Below are 22,719 nucleotides of genomic sequence, written 5' to 3'. Positions count from 1 at the left end.
GATGTAGCGTAATCTCAGATTATTTGCATGAGAGTAAATCTTTACTTAAGTCCTTGTTTAAAAACATACAGTCCATGAGACATCTACAAGTAGTTGGAGTTGGCTTAAAACTATCTTTCTTACTCAAATTTTGAGTATTTGCAGATTTCGTCTAATGGGACTGGCTGTTTGGAATCAGAGATTAAAATAACGATCTATTCTCATACTAATATTTATATTATATTTTTCCTTGTGCTTGAATTTGTGGACATGCTAAATTGATATTATCTGAGATAAGAATTAAACTGGATCCTACAATATGTATATTAGCAATACTTCAGGTTTTAGGTCTCATTATCAGCATTACAGCAGAATTTTACCAGAGATTGAATTCTTATCTGGCTTGCAGTTGCGTGAGCAGCATTGCAGCAGCCAAACGTAGATGTCTTTTCTAAAACCATCAGCTTTAATTTGTGAAGAATATGTCAGGAAGTTCTTTTCAGCCCAGAAACCTGACAACAATGTTAACCATGATTTATGGCCTCATTTAAAAAGTCCCTGGTAGTGATAGAAACATTTTCTAATAATTTTTCTGAAACAGTCACCCTCAAAATCAAATACAAGCCTGTTCTCATGTTTTCCCCTTTCTTCCTACCTTTTTTTAAAAAAACTTTATTCCCTAGTCATAGCTAAAATATTATCGCAATTTTAAAATGACAATATATCCCTCACTCTATGGCACAAGTGTCAGCACTGTCAAAAACAGACCTCTGCTAGCTTGCATTGCTTTTCTTGGGTATCTGCCTAAATTTAAATTATACATATTAATCATTCTTCTGTTGAATTTTTACAACTTATTGTCAGATAGTGAAGTTGAACAACAGCAGACAGCTTGTTTTCTCCAGCAAAGAATCTTGCTTTGAAAGAAATATTTTCGCAGCTGCAATGTTATTGGAGCCAGAATGTGGTTTTTGTAATGTTGTCGGCACAGAAATGTGGCTTTGTTGTAGGAGGGGAATTACACATTAACATCTTTCAGTGGGGTCAGTCCTTTATAGCATCCAAAGGGTTAACCCTAAGCTGAAACCCAAATCCTTAAATCTACCTACACTACCTGGCAAGCTTGTTAGGCTTAATATTTGTGTTGCAGGATCTTGTTTAGCAACAATACTTTAGCAGCAATGAAATCTCCTCCCTCTTTATCTCAGACATAACATTGTGGTCTGTAATCTCAAAGACTCAACATAATTACACCCATCAGCTCAGACAAGCTGTGCAAAGAAACAACTTTCTTTTCCACTCAAACAAATTATGAAAATGATAGTATACCTCTGCATAATGTGTTAAGGTGAAGTACATTTAGCTCAGTTCCCTTAGGTTCTGGGTTTTATAAATCTTGTCTTTAGTCATGCTACCCATCCTTGACCTTTATATGCCCTGGATTTTCTTTGAAACACTAGAATTGCCATAATCCTGCCTAAGAGCATCTCAGGTCTGCTTCAGTACACCCTAATCCTGCCTGAATGCCCTGAAATGGAAATTCATCATCCTCAGAACTAGTCTTAGGTTTCAGGTACACAATTTTGGAAGCAATGTGTTTATAAGCTTTACTGTGTGTCAGTCATCAGTGCTCACTATTGGATTCTCCCAAGCCCCACCCAGGAGGAACAGCAAGCAGAAAAAATAAGTGTTTCTTCTCAGGCGCAATGGAAAAGTAGTAAATGAAAATATTTTGCAAATTTAAACAATGTACTTGATTGAAAATTAGTTTACTTTCATCAGATTGTGAAAGTTCACAAGCCATCACATGTGGAAATATTCCCTCCTGACTTTTAGGAGGGGGCAAAAGATACCTCAACACACCAGACCTTTAAATCCGTCCTTCCTCCCATGATCCTTAGTCATTTTCTTGATGAGGAGTGAGGTGAAAGTGAAGTGCAAGATCTACTCATCGTTTGAAAGGGGATCCTCTAGCCGATCTGATGCCTGAATCCTCCTCGCAGTAACCAGTCGTTCAGAGGAGCAGACAAGAAGTTATCAACCAGTGAAAGGTTGTAAGCCTCGCAAGTGAAATGTGGACTTGTCTACCAATCCTTGGTCTTCAGTGTACTGCTCCTTGTGGATCCACAGCCCTCCCCAGGAGAAATGTGGACTTGCCCACCAATCCCCTGGTTTGAGATGTTACTAGGTCAAAGCCTTGGCATCATACTCACACTGCTTAGGATGGGCTCATCTACTAGAAGCAAGTTGCTGTAGCTGAGGTAAGCACAGTGGACAGGGTGCTGACAAGTAAGTACCTGCACCTTACAAGCCCACCGGATATTATTATGAACATGTACACTTGATTTACATAGTCGGGGGACATATATTTATACACCATACACCTTATACTAGTACTTTATAGCTCTTTTGGGCACTTTAAAAAAAACGTTGTCTTTTGAGGTTACTGTTGCTTTAAATTTAGCGTGGTCGGCATAGCGTGCTCAGAACTTGCTTCTGACCTATGCACAGTATGTTTTACTACACCTGCAATAAATTCCGGTTGTTATCTTCGTGTTTTTAGCTTTAGCACTCACTGGTAGCACAGGCACTCTAAGGGTTAACTGTTTTAGAATGTTTTTTAGTGCATCTTTTCTGTGTTTTAATCCTTTCTTGTTCTTGTGTTGCTGTAACATTCTCAGTGTGTAGGAAGGACCAGTGGAGGTGGTAAGCCTCTCTCATCATTAGAGCTAGGGATACAAATTTTATTTAATCCTTTATGTGCTGTGTTATTTGCTATGTAAGCCTTTTCTCTTGTAAGGTGTATCCAGTCCACGGGTTCATCCATTACTTGTGGGATATTCTCCTTCCCAACAGGAAGTTGCAAGAGGACACCCACAGCAGAGCGGTCTATATAGCTCCTCCCCTAACCCCCACCTTCAGTCATTCTCTTGCAACTCTCGACAAGATAGGAAGTATCAAGAGATATGTGGTGACTTAGTGTAGTTTTACCTTCAATCAAGAGTTTGTTATTTTTAAACGGTACCGGCGTTGTACTGTTTTACTCTCAGGCAGAAATTAGAAGAAGAATTCTGCCTGGAGGTTTGATGATCTTAGCCGTTTGTAACTAAGGTCCATTGCTGTTCTCACGCATAACTGAAGAGTATGGGAAAACTTCAGTTGGGGAACGGTCTGCAGATTACCTGCTTTGAGGTATGTTCAGTATTTTTATTTCTAGAGAGATGAATAAGTTCTAGAAAATGCTGACAGAGCCTTGTGTATTTGAGGTAAGTTAGATGCAGTGATTTAACAATGACTGGGATCATGCTTACAAAACAGGGTAATACTCATGTTAATACTCATATTACTTAGTGACAAAACGTTTTACATGTTGCATAAATAGGACGTTTTTTCTCTGAGGGAGATAAGTGTTTATTTGGGGCCTAGTTTTCCACATGGCTAGTTAGATACTCCTAGGAATATTTTCTTAAGGCCCCTCTGACATCCAGTACATGGTGGGAGGGGCCTATTTTCGCGCTCTAGATGCGCAGTTTTCCTTCAGACTGAGACATCCAGCTTCCCTAGAGGAGTCCTCTGGCATCTGAAGACCATTACAAAGGGTTTATTTCTGCACAAAATCGTATTTGAGGGCAGGTAGGAGCCTCAGCAGAGCTGTGGCAAAGTGCTCAACTGTCTTTTAATGTTTTTTAAATCCGGTTTGGGGCCTAAGGGGTTAATCATCCATTTGCAAGTGGGTGCAATCTTACTTTAGTCCCTTACACACACTGTAAACATTTCAAATACTTTACTTTATTTTTACACTGTTTTGCAGTTTAAGTGCTAGTTTTTTTCTCTTAAAGGCACAGTAACATTTTTGTTTAATTGCTGTTTCACCTTTATTAAAGTGTTTTCCAAGCTTGCTTGTCTCATTACTAGTCTGTTAAACATGCCTGACATATCTGACATAGAGAAAACTCATTGTTCAATATGTTTGGAAGCCATTGTGGAACCCCCTCTTAGAATGTGTACCAAATGTACTGAAATTTCTATAAACTATAAAGACCATATTATGGCGCTTAAAGATTTATCACCTGAGGTTTCTGAGACTGACAAAAGGGAGGTTATGCCATCTAGCTCTCCCCCATGTGTCAGAACCTATAACTCCCGCCAAGTACATCTAGCGCGTCTAATTCTTTTACCTTACAGGACATGGCGGCAGTTATGAATGCTACCCTCTCAGAGGTATTGTCCAAACTGCCAGGGTTACAAGGAAAGCGAGACAGCTCTGGGGCTAGAAGTAATACAGAGCTTTCTGATGCTTTAATACCTGTGTCCGATATACCCTCACAATACTCAGAAGCCGAGGCAGGTGAGCTTCTATCTGTGGGTGACATTTCAGACTCAGGGAAGGCGTTGCTTCAGTCTGATTCTGAAATGACAGTGTTTAAATTTAAAGTCGAACACCTCCGCTTATTGCTTAGGGAGGTTTTAGCGACTCTGGATGACTGTGAACCCATTGCAGTCCCAGAAAAATTGTGTAAGATGGACAAATACTTTGCAGTGCCTGATTACACGGATGTTTTTCCAGTCCCTAAGAGGTTTTCGGAAATTATTACTAAGGAATGGGATAGACCAGGTGTGCCGTTCTCTCCCCCTCCCATAGATGCCGCCATACGGGACTCGTGGCAGACGGTCCCTAAGGTGGAGGGAGCAGTCTCTACCCTAGCTAAGCGTACAACTATCCCCGTAGAGGATATTTGTGCTTTCCTAGATCCTATGGATAAAAATTGGAGGGTCTTCCTAAGAACATTTTTATACATCAGGGTTTTATTCTCCAGCCTCTTGCATGCATTGCCCCAGTTACTGCTGCAGCAGCTTTTTGGTTCAAATCTCTTGAGGAGGCTCTACAGGTGGAGACCCCGTTAGATGATTAAAGCTCTTAAGTTAGCTAATTCCTTTATTTCTGACGCCGTTTTTCATTTAACCAAGATAACGGCTAAGAATTCAGGTTTTGCCATTCTGGCGCGTAGGGCGCTATGGCTTAAGTCCTGGTCAGCAGACGTTACTTCAAAGTCTAAGCTTCTTAACATCCCCTTCAAGGGACAGACCCTATTCGGGCCTGGCCTGAAGGAGATCATCTCTGACATTACCGGAGGAAAAGGTCACGCCCTTCCTCAGGATAGGTCCAATAAGTTAAGGACCAAACAGAATAATTTTCATTCTTTTCGAAACTTCAAGAGTGGCGCAGCTTCAGCTTCCTCTAATACAAAACAAGAGGGAAATTTCGCCCAGTCCAAACCAGTCTGGAGACCTAACCAGGCTTGGAACAAGGAGAAGCAGGCCAAAAAAACCTGCTGCTGCCTCTAAGACAGCATGAAGGAGTAGCCCCCGATCCAGGACCGGATCTAGTCGGGGGCAGACTTTCTCTCTTTGCATAAATTTAGTTTTTACTGTTTATTTGAACAGTACCTTATGTTTATTATTACCTTTTGAGTGTTAATCCGTTTTACATTGTGCCTTTTCATCCCTTCAGGGTTAACCATTTGTGTGCTGTATACTGCTTATTTGCTTCTCTTTATCTCTTATACTTAAAGGCATAGTCTACACCAGAATTTTTATTGTTTTAAAAGAAGAATAATCCCTTTATTACCCATTTCCCAGTTTTGCATAACCAACACAGTTATAATAATATACTTTTAACCTCTGTGATTATCTTGTATCTAAGCCTCTGCAAACTGCCCCTTTTCTCAGTTCTTTTGACAGACTTGCAGTCTAGCCAATCAGTGCCTGCTCCCAGATTACTTCACGTGCACGAGCACAGTGTTATCTATATGAAATATGTGAACTAACACCCTCTAGTGGTGAAAAACTGTTAAAATGCAATCTGAAAGAGGTGGGCTTCAAGGTCTTAAGAAATTAGCATATGAACCTCCTAGGTTAAGCTTTCAACTAAGAATACCAAGAGAACAAAGCAAAATTGGTGATAAAAGTAAATTGGAAAATTGTTTAAAATGACATGCTCTATCTGAATCATGAAAGTTTATTTTGGCCTAGACTGTCCCTTTAAGCTATTTCTTTACTGGTACTATGGAGAAAACTGGTGCAGCTGAGGCCTGGTCCGTCAGCTGATTATGTAGAAGGAAAGATCCTCTGTTAATGTAACCCCCTCTAGATTGTGTTTCCTTTGTAAAGATTCCAAGTAGAGTGCCCTTGCTCAGCTTTATATCTAATGAGCTGAGTCTATTGCTAATCCTAAACAGGGTTTTACTGTGCTTCAGAGTGTGCAAGGGTTTGTGCTCCCAGTAGAGTTCATTAAAACTTGACTATTTAGTTAAGGTTTTAGCTTGCTTGCCTCCAGTTGTTAAGCGCAGACTTTTGCAAAGATTTGAAGGTGGTTCTTCTTTGTCCTTTAGCTCATCAGGCACTTCCCTTAGGAGTTACCACTCTAAGTTACCCATTAATAAGGGGTGTTTCTGACGCAGAGGACTCTTTTCTTAGGATAGTCTCTCTGAGTCTCAGGACCCTGCTATTGTGGCAGAGGATGTGTCTTTTAATTTCAGGCTTGAGCATATTTATGCCTTATTGCGGGACGTTTTAATTGCTTTAGAGGTAGAGCATTTTCCTTCTACAGTCAAGCAATCTGTGAAGAGGATTGAAATTATTTTTTTTAAATGCCAGTTAAACCAAAAAAAATTCTAACTTATTTAGATAATGTTTGCAATGATTATTACTGCAAACAGTATCCCAATTTTGATAGATAGATATATAGTGTGAAAGTAAAAATATATAGTAGTTCCCCTTCTGCCATTTTGCAATGGCCGCCTGAGCCCTCCTATCCCTGACTTCATCGATTCTGCGCTGTTCAGTGATTTGCGCATGCGCAAAGTGCCTTTTATGCTGAAGAGGGCTTTTTCAGTAAGGAACCATAAACAACCTGTACATAAGAGCAGGGCACCGGGGAAAGATTGCAATCTCTCCAAGAATCAGAACAACTTTGCCGCAAGGGATTAGACCAAATCTAACTAATCTGTTCCAAGGAAGCCAACAAAGTTACCTGCCTGGACACAGCCCCGCCATATCAGTTGCATATCCCAGCCCTTCTGATCATACCAGCTCTTCTGACAATGAATCTGACAGCAATGGGGAGAGAAGACCCAGGTACCGGCCCATAAGGTTTAAAAAGCGGAGTCGCTGTATTGGGGCGCAGGCGAGAAACAGTACAAAGCCAAAAGTCTGCACAGAGGCTGCACCTTTCAGAGGACTGGACTGTATTTCCCTCCAGATTCGGGCCCTCAGCAACACCAGAGGATTCCAAGTTTTGAGACGAGTGAATATTTGATTCTTCTACGTTGTCTTGCTCCTTACACGTGTTTTCCTCCAGTGACACCTCACCTTTGCTTTATTTTGGTCCCAGCCTTCATTTACAGATTCAGATTGGTGGGAAGGTACAGCCTCTGTGCAGACTTATGGGCCGGTACCTGGGTCTTCTCTTCCGCTGCTGGCAGAATACCCAACTGATGTGGCGGGGCTGTGTCCAGGCAGGCGGCTTTGTTGGCTTCCTTGGAATAGATTAGTTAGATTTGGTCTTATCCCTTGTGGCAAAGTTGTTCTGATTCTTGGAGAGATGCAGTCCTTCTCTGGTGCCTTGCTCTTATGTACCAGTTGTTTTTGGTTCCTTACTGAAAAAGCACTCTTCAGCTTAAACAGCGCATTGCAAATCACTGGACCGCGCAGGATTGATTAGTTTAATTTAGTTGATGATGAGTGCAAGATCAGGATGACGTCAGGGGTAGGAGGGCTCATGCGGCCATTTTAAAACCGCCGAAGGGGAACTACTAAGTATTTTTACTTTCACATTATATATCTATCAAAATTGGGATGCTGTTTGCAGTACCAATCATTGCAAACATTATCTAAATTAGTTAGAACATTTTTTGGGTTGACTTGCCCTTTAGGGCAGCTTCTAAGCAGCCTTACTTTTTTCTCGTGCTTGATTCAGTTTCTGACATTATTTCTTAGGAATAACCTTTTGCTCCATCTACCAAATGTAAATCTGTTTACTCTCCTTTCTCTTAATGCAGAGATTTGAGAAACTGTTCCTAGGTAGGTGCAGCTATTTCCACTTTGGCCAGGTGCACCACTATTCATTTGGATGATAGTTGCTTATTTAAGGATCCTTTAGATAAAAAAGCCTGTGTCACTGCTGCAACTGCTGTTTGGTGTGACAGTCTTTCAGAACATGTTTCTGGTGAAACCACTCTGGATGAGATTCAGGATCATATTACTCTCTTGAGAACAGCAAGTTCCTTTATTTGTGATGCAGCAGTGGAAATTATTTTCATTAAATGGACAGTCAACTCCAAAATTGTTATTGTTTAAAAAGATAGATAATCACTTTATTACTCATTCCCCAGTTTTGCATAACCAATACAGTTATATTAATATACTTTTTACCTCTGTGATTACCTTGTATCTAAGCATCTTCTGACAGCCCCATGATCACATGGCTATTTATTTATTTATTTATTTATTTATTTATTTATTATGACATGTGATAAGAGGCAATCTGTAGTGGCTTAGGAACAGGCAGAAATTTAGAGGTTTAAATGTAATAAAGTATATTAATATAACAATGTTGGCTGTTTAAAGCTGGGGAATGGATAGTAAAGGCGTTATCTATCTTTTTAAACAATAATAATTTTGGTGTTGACTGTCCCTTTAATGCTAAGAATGCTGCATTCGCTGTTTTAGCTAGATGAGCATTATGGCTTAAGTCTTGGTCTGTTGTTATGGTTTGTAAGCACAGACTGCTTGCTTTCCCTTTTAAGGGTAAAACTCTGTTTGGGCATGGACTGGATGCTATTCTTTACACAGTCACTGGGGGTATGGAAGATTTTCTGCCCCAGGATAAGAAATTTAAGGATAAGCTTAGAGCTGCAGGGCCTTTTTGTACCTTTTAGCAACCTAAGGCGCAGAAAGATTCCCCATCTGCCCAGAGTTTGGGCTATTCCAAATCCTCCTGTAAGTCTAGCTCTTCTTGGTCCAAAAACAAACAGTCCAAGTCTACCCCATCTCCCAGGACCCCATGAAGCTGTGGCCTCCTATGAGATCAGTCTCTGGTGAGGGTCAGATTGAGACTCTTTCGAGAGGCTTTGCAAAAATCTGTTCAGGATCCCTGCGTATTGCAAATAATTTCCCAGGGATTTTGAATACATTTTTGTTTAATGCCTCTTCAGGGATGATTCTTTCTGTTTATAGTGCCTCAAGGTCCTTTAAAGGCCCAAGCTTTCTTGGCTTGTGTGAGAGATCTGGAATTAATGGTAGTGATTACTCCAGTTACAACTTCAGAATTAAACCAGGGGTTTTACTCAAATCTCTTTTTAGTACCAAAGAAAGAGTGTACTTTTCAGTTCTGGTCAGGTCCCTTTCAGAGAGGGGACAAGGAATGTAGCCACCTCTTTTATGGCTAATCAGCTTCCAAGCCCTTAGGGAAATAGGATAACTTATCGTTTGCCCTATTACAACAATGTTACCTTTAATTCACCCCGGGGCTTTGTCCTGATAGAAGATACTGTCTTCTGTCACTGCAGTTTGGCCCATAAAGATCAGTAGTAAAGAAAACTGGATTCCATCATAGTAAACCAAATGTAATTAATATGAATCAATTTTCCCAAAAGTTTAACTTCTTAGACAGGGTTCTGATTTGTGTTTACTTTGTGTTTACTTTTGTAAATGGCAACATTGAAAAGAATTAGCCAGTCATGCAGCTGTACCAATACATTTTATTTTCTAGTAGTCAAGAATGTCCTAAAGGCAGTCTATGGTATTTAACATTAATAAGCTTTAATATGTGACATTTCAGGTGGTCCTCCTTCTTCAGACGTACAATACAATTAAATAACGTGCCCCCATAAATACCCCACCATGAAGTGCCTGCCAAACCACAGCTCCATTAGCGTTCCTGGTGCGCATGCGCATCGGGCATTTTCGGAAAAGCCGGCCTGGCCAAAACTAAAAGCAAAGCAAAACAAGAAGCATCATTTTTACACATTAATATAGAATGACGGTTATACCTATGTAGCTATTATACACTCATACTCAGCTTCAGCTATGCATTAAACTATTGGTATTAAACATAACAGACCTATAGACCATCATATTGAGATCCTAACATTATGTGAAGCATTGTAAGTCCAAGTAAGTATTAAAGGGACAGTCTACACCTTAGTCATCTTAAAGTCTTACCTTAGATTAAATTGCAAATATCCTCCTGCGCCCTTTCTATATCATGCAGCAGTAACAGTAAAAAAGTTATTTTAAAATGAATATTGTTTTTGGCCAGTTTGAAATGGCTGCCAAGCTCAGCCCTCTGATGACATCAAGATCTGGACTGCATCTAGACACTCTGCTGAATATCATTGACAGTCTGTTGAATCTAACTAGTGACCATTTTGTGATTGGATGCCATATGCAGCCCAGATCATGATGTCATCAGTGGGCTGAGCTTGGCAGCTATTTCAAAGTAGCCAGAAACCATATTAATTTTAAAATGACTTTTTTACCATTCCAGCTGCATGATATAGAAAAAGCGCAGGAGGCTATTTGCAGCTTAATCTAAACTAAGACTTTAAGATGACCAATGTGTAGACTGTCCCTTTAAGCACTATGGTTTCTAATACTTAAATCCACTTGTATTGCCTTTGAAGTAACAACTTAGCCCTATCACCACCCCTAGCCAGAGGTGGAATGTGGTCTATTATGATATAAGTCAGTTACTGTATGTCGTGCCTGTACAAAATGCCTAACTACAGGCTGTTCTGATTGTACTGATGTCAATGCTGATTTAAGCATAAGAAAAAAATTATTTTAATCTCGGTGCCGTCCATAAGTCTAGCTAGAGAAGTCTATATTCCGTAGAGATCAAAAGACAACAGCATTTATTGCATTTTAATACATGCAAATAAACGCATGCAAATAATTACATTTATTCTCAAGTTAGATTCCTTGTGAGACAGCTTATTTACTCAGTCGTTACTGAAAATTTTGTTTGTTGATTCTTATTTAGGGTCTCTGAATGATATTTGCTTATGAAAATTAACTCCATATTAAACAAACAAACAAACTATAAACTAAGGAAGTGGTGTATTTAGAGATTTCAGCATCTGAGGATCATAAACAGCCTGAGTAGCTGTCACTGAATAATTTCTCCTTAAAACCGTGTTCTGCTTGTGCCCCCTACTGTAAAAAGCATTAAACACTCCAACCTTAACATTCATATACTTATATGATAAAACAGCTATAGAATATGCTGCGTAATGTAAACATTTTCCGATTTACATACATTCAGTTCATTTATTACTATTTGGTATATTTATGTTAGTATATATTTGTATTTGTATATATTTATGTTAGTATATATTGTACATTTGCATTATGTAGTTTATATTGTTATGTAAAGAATGTGCTCTAAAAAAGGGAATTTAAAAAAAAATGTTCCCATGGTAACTACAACTACATTTTGCTGTCATGGTTGGGGAGTTGTCCTTAAGGGGATGTTAAACAGTCTATTTCATTGTAATTAAAAAGGCAATCATTGCAATATGTATTATTCATCTATTTAAATAGAATTATACCTTATATTTATTATTTACACTACATTTGTGCTTCCTGTCCTTTACATGAGGAGCAGGCTTTTGCGGCAAGTTTTAGCTTGGCTTGATGTCATAAAACTTGTAGGCTAGTGAATAGACTAGATTACAGGGAGTCAGATTTGCTCATGCCTAGAACTGACTAAATAAAAACTTACGCCTAGATTACGAGTTTGGCGTTAGCCGTAAAAAGCAGCGTTGAGAGGTCCCAACACTGCTTTTTACCTAACGCTGGTATTACAACGTCTCAGGTCTGGCAGGTAGAGGCTCACCGCTCACTTTTCTTCCGCGACTCGAGACTACCGCAAATCCCCTTACGTCAATTGCGTATCCTATCTTTTTAATGGGATTTGCCTAACGCTGGTATTACAAGTCTTGGAAGAAATGAGCGGTAGACCCTCTCCTGTCAAGAGTTCTACCGCATTAAAAAGTCAGTAGTTAAGAGTTTTATGGGCTAACGCAGGAACATAAAACTCTTAACTAAAGTTCTACAATGTACACTAACACCCATAAACTACCTATTAACCCCTAAACCGAGGCCCCCCCACATCGCAAACACTATAATACATTTTTTTAACCCCTAATCTGCCGACCGTACATCGCCGACACCTACATTATAGTTATTAACCCCTAATCTGCCGCCCCCAACGTCGCCGCAACCTAACTACACTTATTAACCCCTAATCTGCCGACCGGACATCGCCGCCACTTTAATAAATATATTAACCCCTAAACCGCCGCACTCCCGCCTCGCAAACACTAGTTAATTTTTATTAACCCCTAATCTGCCTGCCCTAACATTGCCGACACCTACTTACATTTATTAACCCCTAATCTGCCACCCCAACGTCACCGCTACTATATTAAAGGTATTAACCCCTAAACCTAAGTCTAAACCTAACCCCCCCTAACTTAAATATAATTTAAATTAAACAAAATAAATAAAAAAAAAAATTATTATTCCTATTTAAAACTAAATACTTACCTGCAAAATAACCCATAAGATAGCTACAATATACCTAATAGTTACATTGTAGCTATTTTAGGATTTATATTTATTTCACAGGCAAGTTTGTATTTATTTTAACTAGGTACAATAGTTATTAAATAGTTATTAACTATTTAATAGCTACCTAGCTAAAATAAGTACAAAATTACCTGTAAAATAAATCCTAACCTAACACTACACTATCATTAAATTGACCTTGCATTCTATTGGCTGATCCAATCAGCCAATCGGATTAAACTTCAATCCGATTGGCTGATTAAATCAACCAATCGGATTTTTCCTACCTTAATTCCGATTGGCTGATAGAATCCTATCAGCCAATCGGAATTCGAGGGACGCCATCTTGGATGACGTCATTTAAAGGAACCGTCATTCGTCGTGTAGTCGCTCCGGATGTCTTCAAGATGGAGTCGCTCCTCGTCGGATGGATGAAGTTAGAAGATGCCGCTTGGATGAAGCCTTCTCCTGGTCCAGATGTCCTCTTCTGCCCGGATAGGATGAAGACTTCTGCCGGTCGGGATATCCTCTTCTGCCCCATCGGATGAAGACTACTGGAAGGATCGGATGACCACTTGTGCCCGGATAGGTGAAGACGGCTCAAGGTAGGGTGATCTTCAATGGGGTAGTGTTAGGTTTTTTTTAAGGGTGTATTGAGTGGGTTTTAGAGTAGGGGTGTGTGGGTGGTGGGTTGTAATGTTGGGGGGGTGTATTGTATTTTTTTTTTACAGGTAAAAGAGCTGATTACTTTGGGGCAATGCCTCGCAAAAGGCCCTTTTAAGGGCTATTTGTAATTTAGTATAGGGTAGGGATTTTTATTATTTTGGGGGCTTTTTTATTTTATTAGGGGGCTTAGATTAGGTGTAATTAGTTTAAACTTCTTGTAATTTTTTTTTTTTCTGTAATTTAGTGGGGGTTTTTTTCTCGTAATTTAGTTTATTGATTTTAATTGTAATTAATTGTAGGTAGTTTAGGTAATTAGTTTAATGATAGTGTAGTGTTAGATGTAATTGTAACTTAGGTTAGGATTTATTTTACAGGTAATTTTGTACTTATTTTAGCTAGGTAGCTATTAAATAGTTAATAACTATTTAATAACTATTGTACCTAGTTAAAATAAATACAAACTTGCCTGTGAAATAAATATAAATCCTAAGCTAGCTACAATGTAACTATTAGTTATATTGTAGCTATCTTATGGTTTATTTTACAGCTAAGTATTTAGTTTTAAATAGGAATATATATATATATATTTTATTTTGTTTAATTTAAATTATATTTAAGTTAGGGGGGTAAGGTTTAGACTTAGGTTTAGGGGTTAATACCTTTAATATAGTAGCGGCGACATTGGGGGTGTCAGATTAGGGGTTAATAAATGTAAGTAGGTGTCTGCGATGTTAGGGCAGGCAGATTAGGGGTTAATAAAAATGAACTAGTGTTTGCGAGGCGGGAGTGCGGCGGTTTAGGGGTTAATACATTTATTAAAGTGGCGGCGATGTCCGGTCGGCAGATTAGGGGTTAATAAGTGTAGTTAGGTTGCGGCGGCAGATTAGGGGTTAATAACTATAATGTAGGTGTCGGCGATGTTGGGGGCAACAGATTAGGGGTTTATAAGCATAATGCAGGTGGCGGCGGTGTCGGGAGCGGAAGATTAGGGGTTAATAGTATAATGCAGGTGGCGACGATCTTGGGAGCGGCAGATTAGGGGTTAATAAGTGTAATATTAGGGGTGTTTAGACTCGGGGTTCATGTTAGGGTGTTAGGTGTAGACATATTTTTTCTTTCCCCATAGGAAACAATTGGGCTGCGTTAGAAGCTGGACGCTGCTTTTTTGCAGGTGTTAGTTTTTTTTCCAGCCAGCTCAGCCCCATTGTTTCCTATGGGGAAATCGTGCACAAGCACGTTTAGCCAGCTTACCGCTACCGTAAGCAACGCTGGTATTGAGGTGAGATGTGGAGCTAAATTCTGCTCTACGCTCACCTTTTTGCGGCTAACGCCAGGTTTAAAAAAAACCTGTAATACCAGCGTTGGCTTAAGGGAGCAGTGGAAAAAAAAGGAGCGTTAGAGCCGCAAGCCTTACCGACAAAAACTCGTAATCTAGCCATTAGGTTTTAAAAATCCTCTGCTCTTAAATCACTGGGGGCAGGGGCTTCACTGAGAATTTCTAATTACTACAAGTAAGTTATTTGCTTTTTTACAGAATCTTTTTAAATTTACTTTGATTTAACATATTTGTTTTTACCATAAGAGCACTATTTAATATCCCTTTAAAGGGACACAAAAGTGAATTATTTTTTTTATTTCAGATAGAGCACACAATATCAGTTTGTTACTGTTATCATAATTTCCTTTGTTCTCTTGGTAGCCTTTCTTGAAAAGCATGCTTACATAGATTCAGGAGCAGCACCACACTCATAGGACCTTGCTGGCTATGCACATATGCCTCTTGTCATTGGCTCACAATATGTGTTCAGTTAAGTCCTGTAATGCATTGCTGTTCTGGAGCAGACTTTAATTATGTGTTAAACTCTTTAACAGGGATAAAACACACAGTGATCTAGTTCTGTACAAACATGCACTTTTTATAAGTTTTATTTAACCCCCTGCTAAAGCGTTACACATATTCAAAGTTATACTCTTGTTACTATTTAATAATGATACAGCCAAAGAGCCAATAAGGAGTGACATATGTATGTATTCTCTAATCACTGGCCATATCATAATTTTGAGTTGCACATGAACACGCTGGACTCCTAAAGCAGGGGTTGCACCTTTTTATTTGAAAAGTAAAGTGCTCTAACAAAATAGAATTATTTTTTTTTAAACTAGATTGTTCCTTTAAATGGACATTAAACAACTGTAAGGGTAAAGGGTTAGTTATGCACAGATAAATGTCACAGCAGAAATGTAATTAGATGGTGTTTATTTATTTGTATTGTTATGCATTTATATATACACATAAAAACCACATATATACACATGTATATACATACACAAATATATGTGTGTATATATATATATATACTGTGTATATATATATATATATATATATATATATATATATATATATATATATGTGTGTGTGTGTGTGTATGCATGTATGTTTATATATATATATATATATATATATATATATATAAAACACCCCCTTTGGAGCCCTTTCCAGTTAAATACCTACAAACTTGAAAAAAATAATTTTAATATTTTATAATGTGTTTTACTATGTATTTAATGTAAATATTTAACATTCCAATGCTCTAAGAAAATGTTCTTAGTATTTTAAAAAAAAAATATATATATATATATATATATGTGTGTGTGTTTTTTTTTTTATATATATATATATATATATATATATATATATATATATATATATATATATATATATATATATATATTATATATATATATATATACAGGGAGTGCAGAATTATTAGGCAAGTTGTATTTTTGAGGATTAATTTTATTATTGAACAACAACCATGTTCTCAATGAACCCAAAAAACTCATTAATATCAAAGCTGAATATTTTTGGAAGTAGTTTTTAGTTTGTTTTTAGTTACAGCTATTTTAGGGGGATATCTGTGTGTGCAGGTGACTATTACTGTGCATAATTATTAGGCAACTTAACAAAAAACAAATATATACCCATTTCAATTATTTATTTTTACCAGTGAAACCAATATAACATCTCAACATTCACAAATATACATTTCTGACATTCAAAAACAAAACAAAAACAAATCAGTGACCAATATAGCCACCTTTCTTTGCAAGGACACTCAAAAGCCTGCCATCCATGGATTCTGTCAGTGTTTTGATCTGTTCACCATCAACATTGCGTGCAGCAGCAACCACAGCCTCCCAGACACTGTTCAGAGAGGTGTACTGTTTTCCCTACTTGTAAATCTCACATTTGATGATGGACCACAGGTTCTCAATGGGGTTCAGATCAGGTGAACAAGGAGGCCATGCCATTAGATTTTCTTCTTTTATACCCTTTCTTGCCAGCCACGCTGTGGAGTACTTGGACGCGTGTGATGGAGCATTGTCCTGCATGAAAATCATGTTTTTCTTGAAGGATGCAGACTTCTTCCTGTACCACTGCTTGAAGAAGGTGTCTTCCAGAAACTGGCAGTAGGACTGGGAGTTGAGCTTGACTCCATCCTCAACCCGAAAAGGCCCCACAAGCTCATCTTTGATGATACCAGCCCAAACCAGTACTACACCTCCACCTTGCTGGCGTCTGAGTCGGACTGGAGCTCTCTGCCCTTTACCAATCCAGCCACGGGCCCATCCATCTGGCCCATCAAGACTCACTCTCATTTCATCAGTCCATAAAACCTTAGAAAAATTAGTCTTGAGATATTTCTTGGCCCAGTCTTGACGTTTCAGCTTGTGTGTCTTGTTCAGTGGTGGTCGTCTTTCAGCCTTTCTTACCTTGGCCATGTCTCTGAGTATTGCACACCTTGTGCTTTTGGGCACTCCAGTGATGTTGCAGCTCTGAAATATGGCCAAACTGGTGACAAGTGGCATCTTGGCAGCTGCACGCTTGACTTTTCTCAGTTCATGGGCAGTTATTTTGCCCCTTGGTTTTTCCACACGCTTCTTGCCACCCTGTTGACTATTTTGAATGAAACGCTTGATTGTTCGATGATCACGCTTCAGAAGCTTTGCAATTTTAAGAGTGCTGCATCCCTCTGTAAGATATCTCACTATTTTTGACTTTTCTGAGCCTGTCAAGTCCTTCTTTTGACCCATTTTGCCAAAGGAAAGGAAGTTGCTTAATATTATGCACACCTGATATAGGGTGTTGATGTCATTAGACCACACCCCTTCTCATTACAGAGATGCACATCACCTAATATGCTTAATTGGTAGTAGGCTTTCGAGCCTATACAGCTTGGAGTAAGACAACATGCATAAAGAGGATGATGTGGTCAAAATACTCATTTGCCTAATAATTCTGCACACAGTGTATATATATATATATATATATACCTATATATTCATATAAATATTTATGTTACAAAAAATATGTATATAGAAATATATGTTTCAAAATAAAAAGAACATTTTCTTCTATGTCACGTACATTAGGGAATATTAATAACTACCTTCCGGTTTAGCGCTGTAGATCTTATGTGGTGTTGTTAGGACGCGAGCTATATGTTTTTAACGTTTTTTGAAAGCGTGCTCCATTGAAGTCTAGGGGAGAAAAAGTTAATGTGGTCATGATATCTGAAGTCCTGGTTTTGCTCTTGCGCAAACAATATACTTTCAACTTGTAATACGAGTGCTAACCCGCCTGCGTTAAAAGTTTACTTTCAACGGTGTTGGTGCGCAAGCAAAAAAAATATTAAATCTAGCCTTGAATGTACTCATTTTATTACCTCAAACAACATAGACCTAACTAACAACAGGAAACCACCACTTAATTAACTTTGTTTATGTTGTGCTTAAATAATTTGCTACCAAATGGGAAATATAACCACTTTTTTATTCATACTGTATTGTCTTTCATTGTCTAAATTGTTTCTTTTTTGTTATGATAATTAGAATATTTTATTTTTCTAGAGATGGTGATGGAAGGTTACTGTTAGATATTTTTGATGAAAAACTTCATCCTCTTTCGGTGAGTATTTAATACTTTTATTTTATACTTGAAATGTAATGTCGGTTATAAGCATCCTCAAAATATTTTTTATGAGAGATTTTAAATATAAATAATAAAATATTCAAAATAATTTTTACTTATAAAAGTTAATCAGTTTCTTTGAGGGACATGTAACACAAATTTCTTTCATACAGGTGGTGAGAGTCCATGATCCATTACTCCTGGGAATTACTCTTCACCACTAGGAGGAGGCAAAAATTCCCAAACCCCAAGAGCTCTATAAAACCCCTCCCTCCTCTCAGGTACCCCAGTATTTTTTTTGCCTCGGCTGGAGGTAGTCAAAGAATGAAGATGTGCATTTGATTCTTCAGAGAGAGGGGTTGTCAGTCTATATTGAGGCTCAGGTTCCCCTTATTGTACAGTGCTTGTCAGAGGGATGTATATGGGGTATAGTTTGTGGTTCTTTGTTCACCTCATGGAAATTCCATCACAGACTGGCAGACCCTCCATAATTGGTTCCAGGGAATTGTCTTTTGCCTCTTTCAATGGATGTACAGTATACTCCTTTTCCATAATCTCTGCTGATAGATTTCAGTACTAGTTTGACTGTCTACTTGTTGTTTGCTGGTAAATGAGTATCTATAGTATAATTTTTTTTTTTCATTTAGACGCTCTATAGCTTTAATATGGGCAATTATAGTTTTTATATATATATAGCACCGGGAAATAATCTATACATTATTCCCCTTGCTCTTGGTATCCTTTGTAGATACAAGAACAGGTAACAGGTCTGCAAATGCAGGGGACTGCTATGGGGTCCAATGTCGCCTCCAATTATGCAAATTTGCTGATGAATATGTTTGAAGAGAAGTTTGTCTTTTCCCACTGGGATTTCATTCAATATTGCGCCTGTTGGTGACGCTATATCGATGATATATTTGGAATTTGGCTGGGCGACGTTGAAACCCTTATAGCTTTTGTAAATTTCCTTAAAAGTTCCACTAGTCATATGAAATTTAAACTACTTATAGTGAGGAAGAGGTAGTGTTTTTAGATACTAAGGTCATTAACACTGGAGGATGTTTAAAGATTGATCTGTTTAGAAAACCCACAGATCGCAATAGCATTTTACATTTCAATAGTGCTCACCCTTTGTCCTTATTGAAGGCTCTGCCAAGGAGCCAGCTATTGAGAGTTTGCAGAATAGTAACTGACAAGACGCTATTTGACCTGAGGTTCAGCGAAATGAGAGACCGGTTTGTTGAACACGGTTTTCCACAACATATTATTGAAAAAGAGATGAATATGGTAGCCTCGGTCTCTAGAGAGTCTTTGCTGTGTTCTAGAAATAATTTGCCTAAAAAGGATAAATGCCAAAATGACCAGCGGTTGGTCTTTGTATCTGAGTTTAATTCCCAAAGTTATTTAATTCAAAATATCATTAAGAAGCATTGGCCTTTGCTTACCAAATGTAATCCTGACATTCCTGAATTTGCATTTACCCCCATGCCTGCCTTTAAACGGGGCTTTAATTTACACCAATAATTAATTAGGGCTGATATTGGCTCATTCTTTGTTGCTGATAATCAACAATATTTGACCTGTAAAAATAATGGATGTTACCCCTCACTGGGGTGTTCTTGCTGTGGTAATTTAATCAAACGCTCTGTATTTCATCATCCGAGTTCGGGCAAGAAATATAAAATTAATGGTTTCTTCACCTGTCAATCACAATATGTAATTTATCTTGTCAAATGTCTGTGTGGGTGGAGCTATGTAGGAGAAACTACTAGATGCATTAGGGACTGTATTATTGGACATAAAAGTACGATTAGGACCAATAACAAACTAGCCCCTGTAGCTTGCCATTTTTATTTGATGGGTCATGCTGTTAATCAGCTTAGATTTCAGATGACTGAATTTATGCCTAGGCCCAGAAGAGGAGGCAATAGAGAACTCTTTCTAAAGCAAAGGGAGTGTTTTTGGATACATGAGTTTGGTACCCTTGGACCTGATGGCCTAAATAAAGATTGCGATTTATCTGTATTTTTGTAGCTTAAAAAGTAAAATTTCCCCTTTAAGTAAGTAAAATATTTACCCCTTTTAGTAGAAACTTCCTTAGTAATTAATAGCTGCTTTTTTGTTTTTTTGTTTTTTAATTGATATTGCTGCTATCATTTTTGAAAAAAGGATAATAAAGGATATATTTGTATCTTGTAATTTTGTATAATTATTAACGAAAAATACTAGTGATATTGTAACAATACTTTCTTCTGTTATGTGTGATCAGTCCACGGGTCATCATTACTTCTGGGATATAACTCCTCCCCAACAGGAAATGCAAGAGGATTCACCCAGCAGAGCTGCATATAGCTCCTCCCCTCTACGTCACTCCCAGTCATTCTCTTGCACCCAACGACTAGATAGGATGTGTGAGAGGACTATGGTGATTATACTTAGTTTTTATAACTTCAATCAAAAGTTTGTTATTTTACAATAGCACCGGAGCGTGTTATTGCCTCTCTGGCAGAGTTTGAAGAAGAATCTACCAGAGTTTTTACTATGATTTTAACCGGAGTAGTTAAGATCATATTGCTGTTTCTCGGCCATCTGAGGGAGGTAAAAGCTTCAGATCAGGGGACAGCGGGCAGATGAATCTGCATTGAGGTATGTAGCAGTTTTTATTTTCTGAATGGAATTGATGAGAAAATCCTGCCATACCGTTATAATGACATGTATGTATACTCTACACTTCAGTATTCTGGGGATGGTACTTCACTGGAATTACTCTGTAAAAAGTACATTAACCTTTTAATAGGTATTTATTATGTTAAACGTTTTTGCTGGAATGTAGAATCGTTTGCATTTTCTGAGGTACTGAGTGAATAAATGTTTGGGCATTATTTTTCCACTTGGCAGTTGCTTGTTTTAATTGTGACAGTTTCGTTTCTCTCTCACTGCTGTGTGTGAGGGGGAGGGGCCGTTTTTGGCGCTCTTTGCTACGCATCAAAAATTTCCAGTCAGTTACTCTTGTATTTCCTGCATGATCCGGTTCATCTCTAACAGAACTCAGGGGTCTTCAAACTTCTTGGAGGGAGGTAGATTCTCTCAGCAGAGCTGTGAGACTTTTATATTGACTGTGATTAAAAACGTTGCTCTGTAATTTTTACGTTTCAAATTTAATTATTGTTACTTTACTAATGGGAACAAACCTTTGCTAAAAGTTGTGTTGTTTTCAAGGATTGATGCTATAACTGTTTTTCAGTTCATTATTTCAACTGTCATTTAATCGTTTAGTGCTTCTTTGAGGCACAGTACGTTTTTGTTAAATAAGATTGTAACCAAGTTGCAAGTTTATTTGCTAGTGTGTTAAACATGTCTGATTCAGAGGAAGATACCTGTGTCATTTGTTCCAATGCCAAGGTGGAGCCCAATAGAAATTTATGTACTAACTGTATTGATGCTACTTTAAATAAAAGCCAATCTGTACAAATTGAACAAATTTCACCAAACAGCGAGGGGAGAGTTATGCCGGCTAACTCGCCTCACGTGTCAGTACCTGCATCTCCCGCCCGGGAGGTGCGTGATATTGTGGCGCCTAGTACATCTGGGCGGCCATTACAGATAACATTACAAGATATGGCTACTGTTATGACTGAAGTTTTGGCTAAATTACCAGAACTAAGAGGCAAGCGTGATCACTCTGGGGTGAGAACAGAGTGCGCTGATAATACTAGAGCCATGTCTGATACTGCGTCACAGCTTACAGAGCATGAGGACGGAGAGCTTCATTCTGTGGGTGACGGTTCTGATCCAAACAGATTGGATTCAGATATTTCAAATTTTAAATTTAAATTGGAGAACCTCCGTGTATTACTAGGGGAGGTTTTAGCGGCTCTTAATGATTGTAACACTGTTGCAATACCAGAGAAATTGTGTAGGTTGGATAAATACTTTGCGGTACCGGCGAGTACTGACGTTTTTCCTATACCTAAGAGACTAACTGAAATTGTTACTAAGGAGTGGGATAGACCCGGTGTGCCGTTCTCACCCCCTCCAATATTTAGAAAGATGTTTCCAATAGACGCCACCACACGGGACTTATGGCAAACGGTCCCTAAGGTGGAGGGAGCAGTTTCTACTTTAGCTAAGCGTACCACTATCCCGGTGGAGGATAGCTGTGCTTTTTCAGATCCGATGGATAAAAAATTAGAGGGTTACCTTAAGAAAATGTTTGTTCAACAAGGTTTTATATTGCAACCCCTTGCATGCATCGCGCCGATTACGGCTGCGGCAGCATTTTGGATTGAGTCTCTGGAAGAGAACCTTAGTTCAGCTACGCTGGACGACATTACGGACAGGCTTAGAGTCCTTAAACTAGCTAATTCATTCATTTCGGAGGCCGTAGTACATTTAACCAAACTTACGGCTAAGAACTCAGGATTCGCCATTCAGGCACGTAGGGCGCTGTGGCTAAAATCCTGGTCAGC

General features: G+C 38.5%; 1 protein-coding gene across 1 annotated transcript in view; it reads left to right on the top strand.

Moving 5' to 3' along the window:
* The window catches only part of CCNY (cyclin Y), a 428,167-nt gene that overhangs the window by 353,162 nt on the left and 52,286 nt on the right, over positions 1 to 22,719 (top strand). The window contains exon 6 of the mRNA XM_053713846.1: positions 18,190 to 18,247. Within this exon, the coding sequence (XP_053569821.1) occupies positions 18,190 to 18,247 (58 nt within the window). The remainder of the gene's footprint in view (positions 1 to 18,189; positions 18,248 to 22,719) is intronic.

This window comes from Bombina bombina, chromosome 5, assembly GCF_027579735.1.
Source record: "Bombina bombina isolate aBomBom1 chromosome 5, aBomBom1.pri, whole genome shotgun sequence".
NCBI classification, from domain to species: domain Eukaryota; kingdom Metazoa; phylum Chordata; class Amphibia; order Anura; family Bombinatoridae; genus Bombina; species Bombina bombina.
Note: the sequence above shows the minus strand (reverse complement) of the source record. Positions and strands in the feature narration are given on the sequence as shown.